Here is a 14,637-nt window from a genome sequence, read left to right as displayed (position 1 = left end):
GGGGGGGGGGGGGCGCGCATCCCACTCCCCCCTCCAGCACTAGCCCGGGCCCTGTCCCCTCAGGTGACGACTCTGTTTGGAGACCTTGATTTAGCTCCCCCTCAGCTCAGCTGTGGGAGTGTGGAAGACATGGCCTGGCCTTGCCAGTAATGGCCCTCCAGGTTGCTAGAGAAGGAGAGTTCCTTCTCCCCGGAGACAACTCAGGGCTGGAGATGGTAACACGTAGGGGTGTTTGAGTGGTGTGGCACACTTTCTTGAAAGTACGTGACTTCATTTGGTTGTGAGGTGGAGACTGAGGCAGAAATGGTCCCTGCCCTCCTCCCCTGGGCCTGCTCAGCTCTCAGCCACCTGAGGGCTGCCCATGGGTCCCCCCATTCCTCGGCCTGCCCCCGCCTCGTTCCTGTGCGCCTCTCCCATCCCACCTCTGGTGCCTGTGCAGAGGGAAACGTGGAAGTGAGCCTGGCCTCTGGGCCCTGCTTTCCTGGCTCTGCAGCTAAGGCAGTGATTGGCGGTGGGATGAGCTGGGAAGGGACGGGGGCTAGAACCGTGTCCCCTCTCTCACCTTTACTTCTAAGGCTGGCCCAGGGCTTTGGGAGCTGCTGTGCCCTCTCCCATGGATGAGAGCTTCTCCTAGCTTCTGTAAAGCAGTTAGCCCCTGGTCACAGGGCCTGACTCACTGGCGTCCCCAGGACCCGCCGCAGACCCACCCACACCCCCCAGCCCTTCCCCCTCAGCTGCCTGGAGAGCTCGGAGGCAGAGCACCACCACCCCCACCCCCGCCTCACCAAGGACCCGTAGCTCCCTCTGCCACCCAGGCAGTGGGCAGTGAATGTTCCTGAAGGACCCGGGGCCATGGTTGCCACGCAGCTCAAGGGGAGGGGCGGGTGGTGGAGGGAGAGTGGAGTCGAGCCCTGCGCTCCGCTTCCCACAGGCTCCGGCCCTCCGCCCACCCACCCGCCGTGCCCCGGGGGGCTGGTACCCTGGAGCCCCCACTGCCCACCTCCTCCCGTTCCCACCCCAGGTCGTGTACTACTCGGAAATGCACAAGATTTTCGGAGACCTGACCCAGCAGCTTGCCCAGCCTGGCTGTCCTGACGAGCAGCGGGAGCGGGAGAACGAGGCCAGACTGAGCGAGCTCAGAGCCCTCTCCATCGTGGCCGATGACTGAGCCCGGCCCTCAGAAGTCTCTGGAACACGAGTCGGCCTCTCTAGCCTACGCTTCACAAGCTCAGGCTCGGGCGTCAGGGAGCAAAGGGCCCTTGCCTGGGAGAAGGATGGGGATACCGGCAGCTCCCGCTGCACCACCCCAGCCCTTGGGAATGAGCCTGGAAGCAGGAGCCCCGAGCAGGCTCTTGCCTCCCCACTCGTAGCACGAACCCACAGACAGGTAAGCAGTGTAGACTGTCTTAGTCCCTAAAGAACCGTCCAAAGTGCATCCTGGCCTAGGGCCAGAGCATGGGCTCTTGTCTGCTCCCTTGAGGTCTTAGCCTGGCTTGCACGGTTGGGATCACGTCTACCTCCAAAAGGGCCACCCTGGGGAGTCACCCACCCTTGCTGCCTTTTCACCTCAGACTCGCCTTTTCTGGGAGAGGCCTCAACACTGCCCTGGGCAACGTGAAAGCCACGGTCTCCCAGCCGCAACAGGCCCCTCACCCCAACCTCTCGGCAAGACAGCGGCCGGCTCTGCCCACTTCTAGACTTTGGGTCAACTGCAGGGCAGAGCCCCAAGTCTTGCAGCTTCCCTAGGAAGCTGGGACTCAACGCATGTCAACAGCCTACCCCACAAAATGTCACAGACCGAGTCACAGGCCTCAGAGCAACAACAGTGGGTTTATGTCTCACCTCATTATTTGGGATTTTATTTTTCCAAGTAAAAAGTTTTCAATAAAATGTCTGTATATTGTTGTGCCGTAACTAAAGAGAGGAGAGGAGGAGCCACCCCAAGTCCTTCCCAGGCCCCGCGGCAGCCCCTCTCCTGAGCAGCAGAGCCCAGAGCTGCACCCCACCCCCACCCCCGCCCTCCGGAGGTGACACCTGCATGGAGCAGAGGCTGCGCTGAGGGTTGGGAGGAGGGCGGAGCACAGGCACACCTAGAAGAGGAGCGAGGGGGAGAGTTACAGAGGACACTTAGTTTTGACTTTGGTTTATTTAAAAAACAAAAAGCCAAAAAAAACCCCAAAACAGAACACTTTATATACAAAGTCGTCAAACTGAAACCACGGATTATGGAAAGAGGCGAGACTTATGGGGAACAGGGAAAAGGCTGGGCCAGAGCCAATACCACATTCTGAACATGGGGAGCCAGGGAAAAGAGGTGCTGGTTTCTTCTGGCAAGTCTGGGGTGGCTGGAACACAGTGTTCACTGCCAAACACTGCCCAACGCTAAACGCTCGCTAGCACTGACTGACTCTGTTCCTGCGATGGCCGCAGGAGACCCTTCCCCCCAGAACCTGCTCCTGAAACCTGGCAGGATTTGTGCCATCCGGAGGAAGGGGAATCTTACCCCCAGCCAGCTTCCGCGTCTGTTTCTTCAGTTTATTGGCATCAGACCTTATGACAGACTCAAAAAGCCTTTTCCTCCCCTGTCTTATTCTAAACTGGAAGAGGACAGGAGAAAGCACAAGACGAAAGGGCCCCAGGAGGAATCCCAAGGTAGAGGGCAAAATGACATTCGAGGGGTGCAGAAGATGTTGGATTTAGTTGCAAGTGGAACCGGCTTTCCTCACTCATCCGTCCCACACGGCACAGACAGACCCCACCCTGACGGCCTGAGCTCCTCTACAGAGGCCGAGCGCAGGGGTCAGCCACCCCTGCCGATGGCTCCCAGGTCCTGCTCCAGCTTCTTTCTAGAACCAAAAGGGCTCTAACTTCAGCAGGCTCCATCGCTGACCTCACAGGAAGGCAGCTCCTGCACCAGGCCCCTCAGTTGCTAGGTGCTGGCTCCTCCTTCTCTACCCAGCTGTCTGCCTGTTTGAAACAGATGTCACGAGAATCGGACTCAGAGGAAGGGCCGAGATCCGAGGACTACTGAGCACTTCCTCCTGGGAGACTCCAGGGTGCCAGCTGCTGATTCCATAAGAAACTAGCACACGGAGGCGGAAGCAAGGTGAACCTGGGCCCGGCCCCGTGCCAGCTGCCCTGACCCAGGCTCCCCGCCCGGCGGCCGGCTCTCCCAGGAGGCTCACCTTTTCAACCATCCGCTGCACCTCGAGCTGCAGGGGGGTCAGGCGCCTTCGGAACTCCTGTAGCAGCCGCTGAAGCTGGTGCTTCTGTCGCTCCGCCGTCCGGGCTGTCTCCTCAGCCTCAGCCAGCCGGGTTCTCAGCTCCTGCATCTCTGCGGCCAGCGTCTTATTCGTCACTTCAGTGGCTGAGAAGCGGTTATGGCTCTCCTCTGACGGGGGAAGACAGGAAAGACTGCCAAGCTAAGGAGGGGAGTGTGGGGCCAGAGGCCTGGAGGCTGAGGGGCGGGCCTCCTGCTCGGCTCCTCGCGTCTGCGTCCAGCCGCGACAGGTCCCCGCGCCGCCAGCCACTCACCCAGCTTCAGCTCCAGTGTGTGAATCTTGTTCTCCAGGTACAGCCGCCCGCTGTCCTGCTGCTCCGCACGCTGCAGCAGGTTCCCCACGTTGATGAGGCTGCCGTTGTGGGACACCAGGCCCTTGTGCTCCACAGGGGCAGCGCCCGGCTTGGCACTCTTCCCAGGAGGAGGTAGCAGGTCCAGGTTTCCTAGAAGGGCCGTGAAAAGACTCAGGGACGGTCCCGGGAGAAAGCAGCCTGCTCCGCTGTCCCCAGGAGGCCGCAGAGCACAGTACGCACCGAAGAGAACCTCCTCAGGGAGCCCCCCGTCCGGGCCCTCCGGGCGGCTGTACTGAAGGCTCCGATACTGGCAGATGTTCTGGGCCACCACCCTGCTGACCAGCTGTTTGGCCTGTAGGAAGCACACACCCAAGATGCCCATGGATGAGAAGGTGCAAGTACCCCCACAATGGCGTGCAAGAACCTAGAACCACAGCATCCTGAGCCGTGCATGCACACGAGGATGTCGGGCGAGGCATCTCAGAGAGGCCTAGGGCGGGGCATGAGAAGGCACCTGCTCTGCGCTGAGCCGGAGCCCAAGGGTAAGCAGGATCCTCTCCAAGTCTCGCCGATGCAAGTAGCCACACCAGTTGGCATCAAAGAAGACAAAAGCAAGAAGACAGTCCAGAGGGAGCACAGGAGAGGGGTCCAGCTCCTTGGGCTAAAAGAGAAACAAGGATGAACAGGATTTACAAAGGGTCCCTTGATGCTAAATCACCCAGGACGAAGCCCTTATAAAATCAAGCCACTTGATATTTAAAACGGATAACCAACAAGGACCTACTATATATAGCACAGGGAATTCTGCTCAGAGTTATGCGGCAGCCTGGATGGGAGGGGAGTTTGGGGGAGAATGGATACATGTACATGTATGGCTGAGTCTCTTTGCTGTGCACCTGAAACTACCACAACATTGTTAATTGGCTATACTCCAACATAAAAAGAAAAGTTTAAAAAAAACAAAAAAAATCAAGCAGCTTGACTGACACACTCACACCCTTCCAGTTAGAGACCTGACCCTGGGCCAGGCAAGTCCCTTGGCCTGTAACCAAAGGCCTCTTTGGGGCATTTTCGCCCTAGAGGCTGTCACACACAGAGGAATCTTGGGTGCTCCCAGGTCAGACAGCTCGCTCAGATCCGCCCTGATGGAGATACCGAAGTGCTCTCCTGGATCTTACGAGCATGCCATCCCATAAGCCAAGAACCACCTTTTGTCTTTCGTCTATCACAAGATGCCAGAGGTCATTTAGGAAAAGCACCCCTTTCCCAGGAGTGAGTCAGAGGCCTTGCTAAGCTTCCCTGTCACTGAGACCCAGAGAGGCACAGAAGTCTCACCATGTCCTGAAGGGATGAGAACTCCATCTCTGACTGATTCGAGGCAACCGACCGGACCTCGGAATCCTCCAGCTTGGCTCCTGCTACAGAAAGCCAGAGATGAACTTGGAGCCGGAGCACACGGGCCCGGACTGGCTCCACACACAGCCAGGACGGGAGCCAGAGAGCCAGGAAGCCACCACCCGGGCGGGCGCCAGACATACCGAACTCCTCCTCCCCATCGTCCCTCAGCAGCAGCAGTTCGGGGTCCAGGGCCATCTCGCAGAGGTCCTCGGACACCTCGCCCCGGGGTTTCTCTTCTTCCTCTCCCCCAGAAGATGGGGGTTTGGGCAAAAGCCCGTCTTCCTTCTAGGAGAAGCAGACCAAGATGATGAGAGGAACTGCCCCTGTGACAACCAACAATAACAACGGTTAACATCTGTGCGTCAGCCGCGTTCAGGCACCGCGCCAAAGGCGCATATGCAATGTCTCGTTTAACACACTTCGTTACATGGGGGTCACAGAGCAGACCAGGACGAGTTCCAGATACCTGGGATTTTCCTCAAGAGTCAATCTCAGTCCCGTAAGAAATTTGTTTACTTGACAGTATTTAGGCAAGAAGAAGACCCATGTGCTTTAGAAATGTTTAAGAAAATGCAGTGTTCTAGTTAACCGTCAGGTAATCGAAACACCTGTACCCATCAAAGCATTCCTATTAACGGAGACTTCCATGCTGCCGTGTCAACCACGCTTCCCTTCACTGCTCCAGGCCCGCCTCCCTTCTCCCAGGTACACCAACCACCTCCGGGCTGTGTGGCCACGTGGGAGAGTTAAGCGCCCCGCACCTGAGTCACACCAGGGTCACAGAGCGTGTGCGCGCAATGAGCGAGGGGTGATGAGAGGAGACCCCTAAAGCACTCTGAGCAGCGCTGGTGCCCCCGCAGCGCCCCAGTTGTGTTCAGCATTACCATGTGCAGCCCCAGTGCCCGTGCACGGGGGCAGAGGTACTCACCGGCGGGGCATCTGACTCGGCAGCTGTGCCCTCACTCTGTACCTCATCCTTGGACTCCTTGGCCTCCTCCTTGACCGCTTCTTCCTCCTTGGCCACCTCCTCCTTCTCAGGTTCAGGTGCGGCCACGACCTTTTCCGGAAGGCTCAGCAGCATCTTATAAATCCTATAGCCAAAATCCCTCTGCAGCATCTCCAGAAACAGCTCAGCCAACACCATCACCTGGTGGAAGAGGCAACAACGGGTCAGAAGCATCAAAAAATGGGGTGTTCCAAACGCCACCATCCTATACGCCCTGCCCCACAGGCCCCAGACTCCTACACCTACCTCAAAAGAGATCCTTTCTTTTGGCCTCCGGTCCTCCACGATACTATGGATGGACAGGTTTACACAGCTGGGGCGTGCCATGACAGCAGGTTCTAGAGGGGGTGGAGGGGCCTCTGGGAGATCGGTGTCCATTTCCTGCTGTGCAGTGACCTCCGGATTCTCTGCATTCTGTTTAGAGGTGTCTGCTGCCTGCTCTGATGCATCAGCTGCCTGTTCTGTAGGCTCTGTTTCCTGTGACGAAAAGTCAAGAGCTATGACCATCTGGGTCCAGGGGTTAGGGCCCCTACTTCCCCCCCGTGTCCGTAAGGCTCAGCCTCACCACTGGCACCTCCTGGGGCGGGGGAGCTGCCTCTGCAGCTTTCTGCTGGCACAGGGCCTCCCACTCTTCCAAAGTAGGCATGATGGTCCAGATGTCCGGCAGGTACACCACCACGGTCTGGAGCCGCCTCGGGGGTCCCAGCTGCAGGTACTGAAACTCAGCAAAGCGCCACCTGCTCACAGCAAAAGGAAAAATGCAGTATTGACCCATGACATTCGTGAGGGCTTCAGTTTCCAATGAGCATTTAATGAACACATACTGTGTGCCAAGCTCTGACAGTATAGAAATAAAAGATATAGACCAAGTCCTCAAGAAATGGTTAGTCAGTGGGGAGAGACAAGTAAGCAGACAATTACTATCTGAGGTGCCATGGCAACAAGAAGGAGCACGGAATGTGGCTGTGGGGCCACATCTGTGGAGGGTCAGCTGGCCTTCAACACACTTACACACCCCTCGCCGTGCTCACGACCACTGCGAGGGCTGGAGGGAGGGGGTGATGAGCAGGGACTAGGGAACAGACGGGAACTAACAGGTCAGAAAGGCCCAGCAGAAGCCTGGCTCGCTGCCGGGTCTCACCACTCACTGCGCAGCCACAGACAACAGCTCGGGCAGCCACTCACCACTTGGTGCAGGCACTCAAGTCGATGCCGGTCTGGGCTTGCGCGCAGCGGATGGCAGTGCGGACGAGCACCTGCGGGTCGCCCTTGGGGTCGAGGCCATCCAGAGAAGAAGACCACTCGCCCCCCACCAACACTACCTCCTCTTCTTTCTGGCCCAGCAAAAACTGCAAAAAGAGACCAGGGGTAAGAAACGAAAAACCAATCATGTGGGTTTCCCACAGGGAGGCAACCTGCCACCAGTGGGGAACAAAGGGTCCGCCACACTGGGGGCGGGAGGGGTATCTCTACCCATGCATGTGAACCCCACATAATTCTGATAAGAAAGAACATCTCTCAGCCATGCTGTCCTCCTGGTAAAATGACTGGTATCTCAGCCCCAAAACCCCGTTTCTATGAGTTCCTGAGCAGGAGCGGAGCTGACAGGAACTGAACATCATCAATGAGTGAGTCTTGCCTCCTGGGCTCCAGCTCTTACTTTAATTTGCTTCAGAGGATGTTCTGGCGTCTCCCTTGGCTCAGCCATGTCATCCACGAAGAGCATGCAACAACGATACAATTCCTCCAACCCCGGGGAAGAGAGCAGCAGTACCTGGTAGGGACAGCATAAAGGAGACACTCGAGAGCTTTCTCAGCCTCCAACAACGGGATAAAGAGGCAGGACCCCAGCCAACTCACCTTGGAACTGTAAGCAGGGTCACTGTCTGTGGGCGTGGGCTCAGCACCAGCGTCTGGAGCTGGCTCCTTCTCAGAAGATGCCTGGATGCGGCTTGGATGATGGAGGGAAAAGGGCTGGCTCAGAGGGAAGGCCGACAGCCAGCTCAGATGTACAGCCAGAAAATCTGAGGGAACCAGCAGGGTGCGGTAACGGCGCTGGAGTTCTAAGAAGTCACAGGTGGAGCTATGGGAAGAAAGCAAGAAATGCCAGATTGAGCAAAGACTAAATTATTTTTAAAAATGGAACCATAAAAGACTTGAAAGAAAAAGGGAGCAGATTATTTTATAATCTGAGAAAAGAAGCGCTTTCTAAGTAAGACACTTCTGAAAAGATAAAAATGGATCAGACTTGACCACTAAAATGTTACAACCTCTAGTGGCAAAATAAAGTCAGTCTGGGGAAGGAAAACAAAAAAAGACATCTGCAATATGTGACAGAGAAAAGGGTCACTGTCTTAATATAAAAAGAACCCACAAGTCACTAACAAAGTTCACAAGTCTAAGAGAAAACTGGAAAAACTGACAGCAACAGATAACTTAGAAAAAGAAATGAGACTTAGGAGCTCATGAAAACATGCTCAATCTCACTCATAATTAAATTCAAATCAGGGTATCACTTTTCACCTATCAGACTGACAAAGATCACAAAGCTGGATAACACAGTGTTGGCAAAGGCTGGGGGTGCAAGAACCTCACACCTCGTGTGAGAACGTAAACCGATACCACCTCTGTGAGAGGCCTGGCAATATCTGTCAAGGCTGACAGACCTGTGAGCCAGCTACTCCATTTCTAGGAATTGAGCGCAATAAAATGCTTGCACCTGTCCACGCAGATGTATAGAGAAGGATGTTTATTATTACAACAATGTTTAGGATAATTAAAGACTAAAAATGGAGAACTGGTTAAATAAATTCTGGTCCATTCACTTAGTAGAATGCTGTGCAGTTGCTAAAAAGAATGAGATCAGTCTAATAAACTTTAACGTAGAATTAATTCCAAGACAAGTGAAAAAGCAAAGTACTGAACAGTATGTACAATAGGTTTCCAGTTGTGTTTTAGGAAAAAACCCACAGCTATGTGTGTGTGGCTAATTGTTAGCAGTCATGTTCTGACCACATGAGGAGGCTCTATATTCACCCCTCCAGTGGTGATATGTGGGGACCAGTATCTCATCAGATTAACCCTGGGAGGCAGGTGGGTCAGCATGGAGAATAAGAGGCCCTGCCTGGGCCTGGAGAGAGGAAGCGGTGACAGGGGAAGAGCAGTGGCAGCCCTCCTTCCCTGCCATCTTGAGGAGGAGATGCCAGGAGGCTGCCCTCACCTCAGCTCAGACTTAGGTGGACTTGGCTTTGGGGCCTTATCTCTAATACAGCAGCTGGAGCCCTGCATCTCCCCTGCTAGATGGAATCTGGAATTGCTCATCTACCTCTCAGTCAGTCAGTTTCTACGTGTGCAGAGTAAGCTTGTGGGCCAGTGTCCTCATACATGCTGTAGCACTTAAAAAACAATTTAGAGCTTCCCTGGGAAACCAGTCCCAGGGTTCCTATGACCCACAGTTTCTACCTGACTTACAACTGGTATTGGGCACCTGGATTTTGATTGATAAGCCTTAATTATAGCCTGGCATAACAATTTCTGGTGATCAAATCATAAAGTTCTATCAAGGGCACCCATGTCAGTGGTGCTGTGCTGGTCAGAACTTGAGATTTTGAAGTAAAAAATGTGTCACGTTAAAAAACAAAAATGAAACAAAAAGGTCATGAGCGCACGTGCGCACACACACACACACACACACACACACACACACACACTCTTACTCCCAGACTATATCTCACTTACACAAGAAACTGTTACCAGCTACAAGTCTCAGCCCTCACCCCAGCCTCACCACTTACCTGTCCACAGTGTAGGGAGTGAGATGGACTCGGTAAGGAGGCAGGTCATGCCTTGGTTTCTTAGCACCCCAAGGCTCTCCACCAGCCCGCTGTTTGCGTTTCTTGGAGTCATAGTCATCGCTGGAGGTTGATCCATTACCAGAAGGAAGAGACCACACTGTTACATACAGATTCAGTACATACTGGCCTAAAAAGAACTGGAAACCATCTGAATCCCCAACTTTAAAGATAAAGAAGCCATGCTAACAGTCATATAAGAGTGTTATGAAAGACATTAAGATAGATATTTAAATGCTTTTAATAACACAGAAAACCATTCATGTTAAACAAAAAGAATTATATGGAACACTATATACACGGTAGTGCCTCAAATGTGCCAAAAAAGCTTTAAAAAGAAATAAAATATTAATGGTGGATACCTCTGACAGATAAAGGTGATGAATAATTTTCTTATATTTAATATAATTTTTTGAAATGAGAAAAACAATTTAACTGATTTTTTTTTTTTTTTTTTTTTTTTTACTAAGATATATATACATATGGCACCATGCTATGGGTTCTGTCAAGTTTCATTAAAAGAGACAGTTCTGGGGCTTCCCTGGTGGCACAGTGGTTGAGAGTCCGCCTGCCGATGCAGGGGACTGGGGACGGGGACGGACGGGTTCGTGCCCTGGTCCGGGAGGATCCCACATGCCGGGGAACAGCTGGGCCCATGAGCCATGGCTGCTGAGCCTGTGCGTCTGGAGCCTGTGCTCTGCAACGGGAGAGGCCACAACAGTGAAAGGCCCACGTACCGCAAAAAAAAAAAAAAAAAAAAAGACAGTTCTGGTAAAAACCTTAACACTACACATTAGAGTCATAAAAATACTGAAACCCTTTGATCCGGTAATTTCACTCTTAAAAATTTATCCCAAGGAAGTTAATTCAGAAAAAGAAAAAAGGTTATATATAGTAGAAGAAATTCAAGCCGAGTAAGAAAACCACGTATGGCACTTCCCTGGTGGCGCCGTGGTTAAGAATCCTCCTGCCAATGCATGGGACACGGCTTCAAGCCCTGGTCCGGGAAGATCCCACATGCCGCGGAGCAACTAAGCCCGTTTGCTACAACTACTGAGCCTGCGCTCTAGAGCCCGCGTGCCACAACTACTGAAGCCCCTGTGCCTAGAGCCCGTACTCTGCAACACGAGAAGCCACCGCAATGAGAAGTCCGTGCACCGCAATGAGGAGTAGCCCCCGCTCGCCGCAACTAGAGAAAGCTCGCACGCAGCAACGAAGACCCAACACAGCCAAAAATAAAATAAATAAATTTATAAAAAAAAAAGAAAACCATGTGTGTATCTAGCAATCCTGAATTTTCATAGTAAATAAGTACAGTAATCATACAGCCATTAAAACAATTATGAGGATTACAGTGCAATATGGAACGGATGTTCGATAAGAACGTATAAAAAAAATCTGAACTCAAAGATTTAAATTATAAAAAGTATGCATATATATAGTTAAAGACTAGAAAAGAACATGGAGGGAAAAAGTGGCAGAAAGTAAATTTGCTTTTCAAAATTATTTTCTAAAGGTCTTTAAGAATGGTTATCTTGGGGATGGGGGTGAAGATAAGGGTAAGAGATTAAGAGGTACAAACTACTATGTACAAAATAAGTAAGATACGAAGGTGTAATGCACAGCACAGGGAATATAGCCAACATTTTATAACTTTAAATGGAGTACAACTGCTATGTTGTACACCTGGAACTAATACAATATTGTAAATCAACTATAATTTAAAAGTTTTTAAATGGCTACCTTTAAAAGGAAAGAGGGAATGATATATTTTATAGTATTTTTAACTTTATATAATAGCATGCACTACTTTATACATTTTTGTAATAAATCACTTATTATAGTATCACTATGTTATGGGGGCAATAAAAAAAATAATGGAAGAGAAAAAACCTTTAGACCATCATAAAATGCCAGACTGATAAGGGGAAAAAAACCCCATGTCTCCCTTTAGACCTGCCTGGGTTGCTTCCCTAGTCATTACACCCCTGAGTAACAAACGTGATTATATTTAACACAAAGTTTTTCTTCTTTTCTCATATTTCTGCCTGGGTAATTTCCTTGTTCATAGCATCTCCCTCCAAAAGCTGCCTTCTAATCTTGCCCTTGTGGGATGTCAGTGCTTCTGTGTCTCTAACAGAAGAACTGTTCCAAAGTCATTTTAACAGCTCTCTTCAGCTCACCCATGACTGAAGTGAACTCTTCAGTAAATGCTGTCAACCTCAAGTTAAAGTGGATGTTCCACTGAATCCTGTAAACTCAACGAGCAGTTTTCTCCCCTTATCGTGAATTGCCAGGAACAGGTTATAAGGCATGACCAGTGGAAGCCACCTCTGTAACCTCAGCAGGATACTGAGATGGTATATCCAGCTGGATAGCCCTGTCCAAAAACCGCAGTAGTTCAGCATCAGCAATCCAAAGGAGACACTGTTTCCTGCCTCCCAAAACCTGAAGTTCAAAATAAAACCTGGTTTCCAGTCAAACGCTAACATGGGTGACTCCATTATAAACTGTTGTTCCCCCTCAGGGTGACCTCATTCCTACTGACCCCTTTGCAGAATGAGTCTGCAAATTCTCTCTACTGACTGATTGGTAATATCTCCCTCCCAATGGTCATGTCTCCTTTCTCGAGAAGCCATGACACTGAAGCATTATGGCCAAAGTAACAGAACATAGGTCTTGCGCGGGGCTTGGCATGTCCAGGACAAATGCAACTGGCTATATAGAAAGGCTGAATGTGAACCTAAAGCAGGAAGTCAACAGCAGCCACTGATTTCCACCCAGGCTACATTATCCCTGAGGGCACCTGCTGTGATTTTGAATGAAGCCTTTAATAAACTCATGGAATGTGAGAGGTGGAAAGTCCTTGTAAATTTTGAAGACCAAGAAGATGGGTGTATGCAAGACATATACCAGTAACTTGAGAATGAGTGTTTCAAGCAGAGACACTGTGGAAAACAATCCTACACAATTAAAGCTTTCCCGCCTCCTCAGTGTTCACGTGACCTATCCTGAGGGAACAAACAGTAGCTTCAGCACAGAGACTTTGCCTAAACTTTTTCTCTGAGGAACTCCATGCTCCTTTTACATGTTCTCAGTGGACTGCATTCTCAGCCCTTACCATGTAATAATCTACTGGCCTCTGGGATAGGGGGCTGTTTCCTTCTCAGAACAGTTCTTATTTCAGAAGAGAACCAGAACATGAGAACACCTTCTAGAGTGATGGAAATGTTCTATATCTTAATAGGGGTGAGAGTTACACAGGATTTTCCATTGGTCAAAACTGTCCATCTAAGATTTGTGCACATCAACCTAAATAAATTCTACCTTAAAAAAAAAAAATCAAGTACAAGGCAGGGAGTAGACGAAAAAGAATGGCAGATGCTGATACTTGTTTAAGCTGGGTGATGGGTATATGAAGGTTCATCATCCTTTTTTACTTACTATGCTTATACTTGAAATTTTTCATAATAAAATTTAAAATGAAGATGGACAGAACTAGAACAAGTCTTAAAAGCAAACTCTAGAGCGTAAGCCCTAGGGATATAAACAAAAGCTTTTAGGGAGAGTGTAAGGCAGGATAGGGAACACGTGAGTCAGAGAGAACAGGAAGTATGCTCCTCCTGGCAGCCCCCAACGCTCACAGATGATACAGGATGGCCTGGGATGCCCCAAAGGCCCAAATCCACCATGCCTGCTCCACAAAAGGCCATGTCTGCATATCCACGGCACAGACCTGGATTTCTGGGCAGAGTGCAACACACACAGTCTACCACACCACTGAACCGTACAGTGTATTTAAAGAAACACATTTTATACTAAGAATTAAATTATGCACTGGAGGAAACTAAAAGACAAAACAAACACACAAACATAAAAAACCAAAAACAGACTCACAGGTATAGAGAACATACTGGTGGTCACTAGAAGGGAGGAGGTTGGGGGGAATGGGCAAAATAGGTGAAGAGGTATTAAGAGGTACAAACTTCCAGTTACAAAACAAGTCATAGGGATGTAACATACAGCACAAAGGATACACTCAATAATATAGTAATAACTTTGTATGGTGACAGATGGTAACTAGCTATTGTGGTGATCACCTCGTAATATATAAAAATATCCAATCTACTGGTATAATATTGTAAATTATGCTTCAACTTAAAAAATACACTGCAAAGTTACTTTTTTTGGACAATTACTATTTTCTTGATAGTTTTGATTCTTGGTGTCTCAATCTTATGCACAAGAAATAAAAAAGAAAATTATATATTAAAAAATTCAATGTGATACTTTGAAAAATGAATTACACCAAATCCCTACTTGCTGAATCAGCTTATGAAGTTCCGATATTTGTATATACATCTCAATGTATCAGCCTATTTCAGGGTAAAGCTAGGATCTAGCTGTAGAAAGAGAATGTTAGTGTCAACAGGTGGCAAAAAAAAAAAAAGGGGGGGGGGACATTCTCTTAGAAGCAAATAAAATAAAACACCTTTCTTGCTTGATCATCCTCTTACCTTCGGCCCGGATCCAATCGTCCATGAGGGCCCCGAGCAGGAAATCTGTTCAGGTGGCTCAGATGAAGTGTATGGGATGTTTGGAAGAGACTCAGAGCTGCAGAAAGGAAATGGCTGGTGACTCAAAACCCCCTAAATATTTGCCCAACTTTCCTGTACCTTTCTTCCAGTGCATGAAATACCCACATCTATTCTGAGAGCAGCAACCTAACAGTTACAAGTCCATCCATCCCAAGTACCCCATAAAGCCACACGCCCAATATCCATGCCACTGATACTCACGCTTCTGAGG

At 50.2% G+C, this 14,637-nt stretch overlaps 2 protein-coding genes across 2 annotated transcripts in view; one reads left to right on the top strand and one right to left on the bottom strand.

The window, feature by feature from the left end:
• BIN3 (bridging integrator 3) overlaps positions 1–1,225 on the top strand; it is a 45,326-nt gene extending 44,101 nt beyond the window's left edge. Inside the window, exon 9 of the mRNA XM_007450586.1 lies at positions 1,022–1,225. Coding sequence (XP_007450648.1) covers positions 1,022–1,168 — 147 coding nt within the window. The 3' untranslated portion in view covers positions 1,169–1,225. The remainder of the gene's footprint in view (positions 1–1,021) is intronic.
• Positions 1,226–2,131: 906 nt separating this feature from the next.
• The window catches only part of CCAR2 (cell cycle and apoptosis regulator 2), a 15,041-nt gene continuing 2,535 nt past the window's right edge, over positions 2,132–14,637 (bottom strand). Inside the window, 16 exon segments of the mRNA XM_007450585.1 lie at positions 2,132–2,967; positions 3,186–3,391; positions 3,535–3,723; positions 3,814–3,925; positions 4,088–4,234; positions 4,909–4,991; positions 5,112–5,256; positions 5,900–6,118; positions 6,224–6,454; positions 6,543–6,714; positions 7,163–7,326; positions 7,638–7,751; positions 7,838–8,060; positions 9,772–9,891; positions 14,346–14,442; positions 14,628–14,637. The exon segment at positions 14,628–14,637 is cut by the window's right edge and continues 9 nt beyond it. Of these exon segments, the coding sequence (XP_007450647.1) occupies positions 2,923–2,967; positions 3,186–3,391; positions 3,535–3,723; positions 3,814–3,925; positions 4,088–4,234; positions 4,909–4,991; positions 5,112–5,256; positions 5,900–6,118; positions 6,224–6,454; positions 6,543–6,714; positions 7,163–7,326; positions 7,638–7,751; positions 7,838–8,060; positions 9,772–9,891; positions 14,346–14,442; positions 14,628–14,637 (2,277 nt within the window). The 3' untranslated portion in view covers positions 2,132–2,922.

This window comes from Lipotes vexillifer, unplaced genomic scaffold (assembly GCF_000442215.2).
Source record: "Lipotes vexillifer unplaced genomic scaffold, Lipotes_vexillifer_v1.1 scaffold567, whole genome shotgun sequence".
NCBI lineage: Eukaryota > Metazoa > Chordata > Mammalia > Artiodactyla > Lipotidae > Lipotes > Lipotes vexillifer.
Note: the sequence above shows the minus strand (reverse complement) of the source record. Positions and strands in the feature narration are given on the sequence as shown.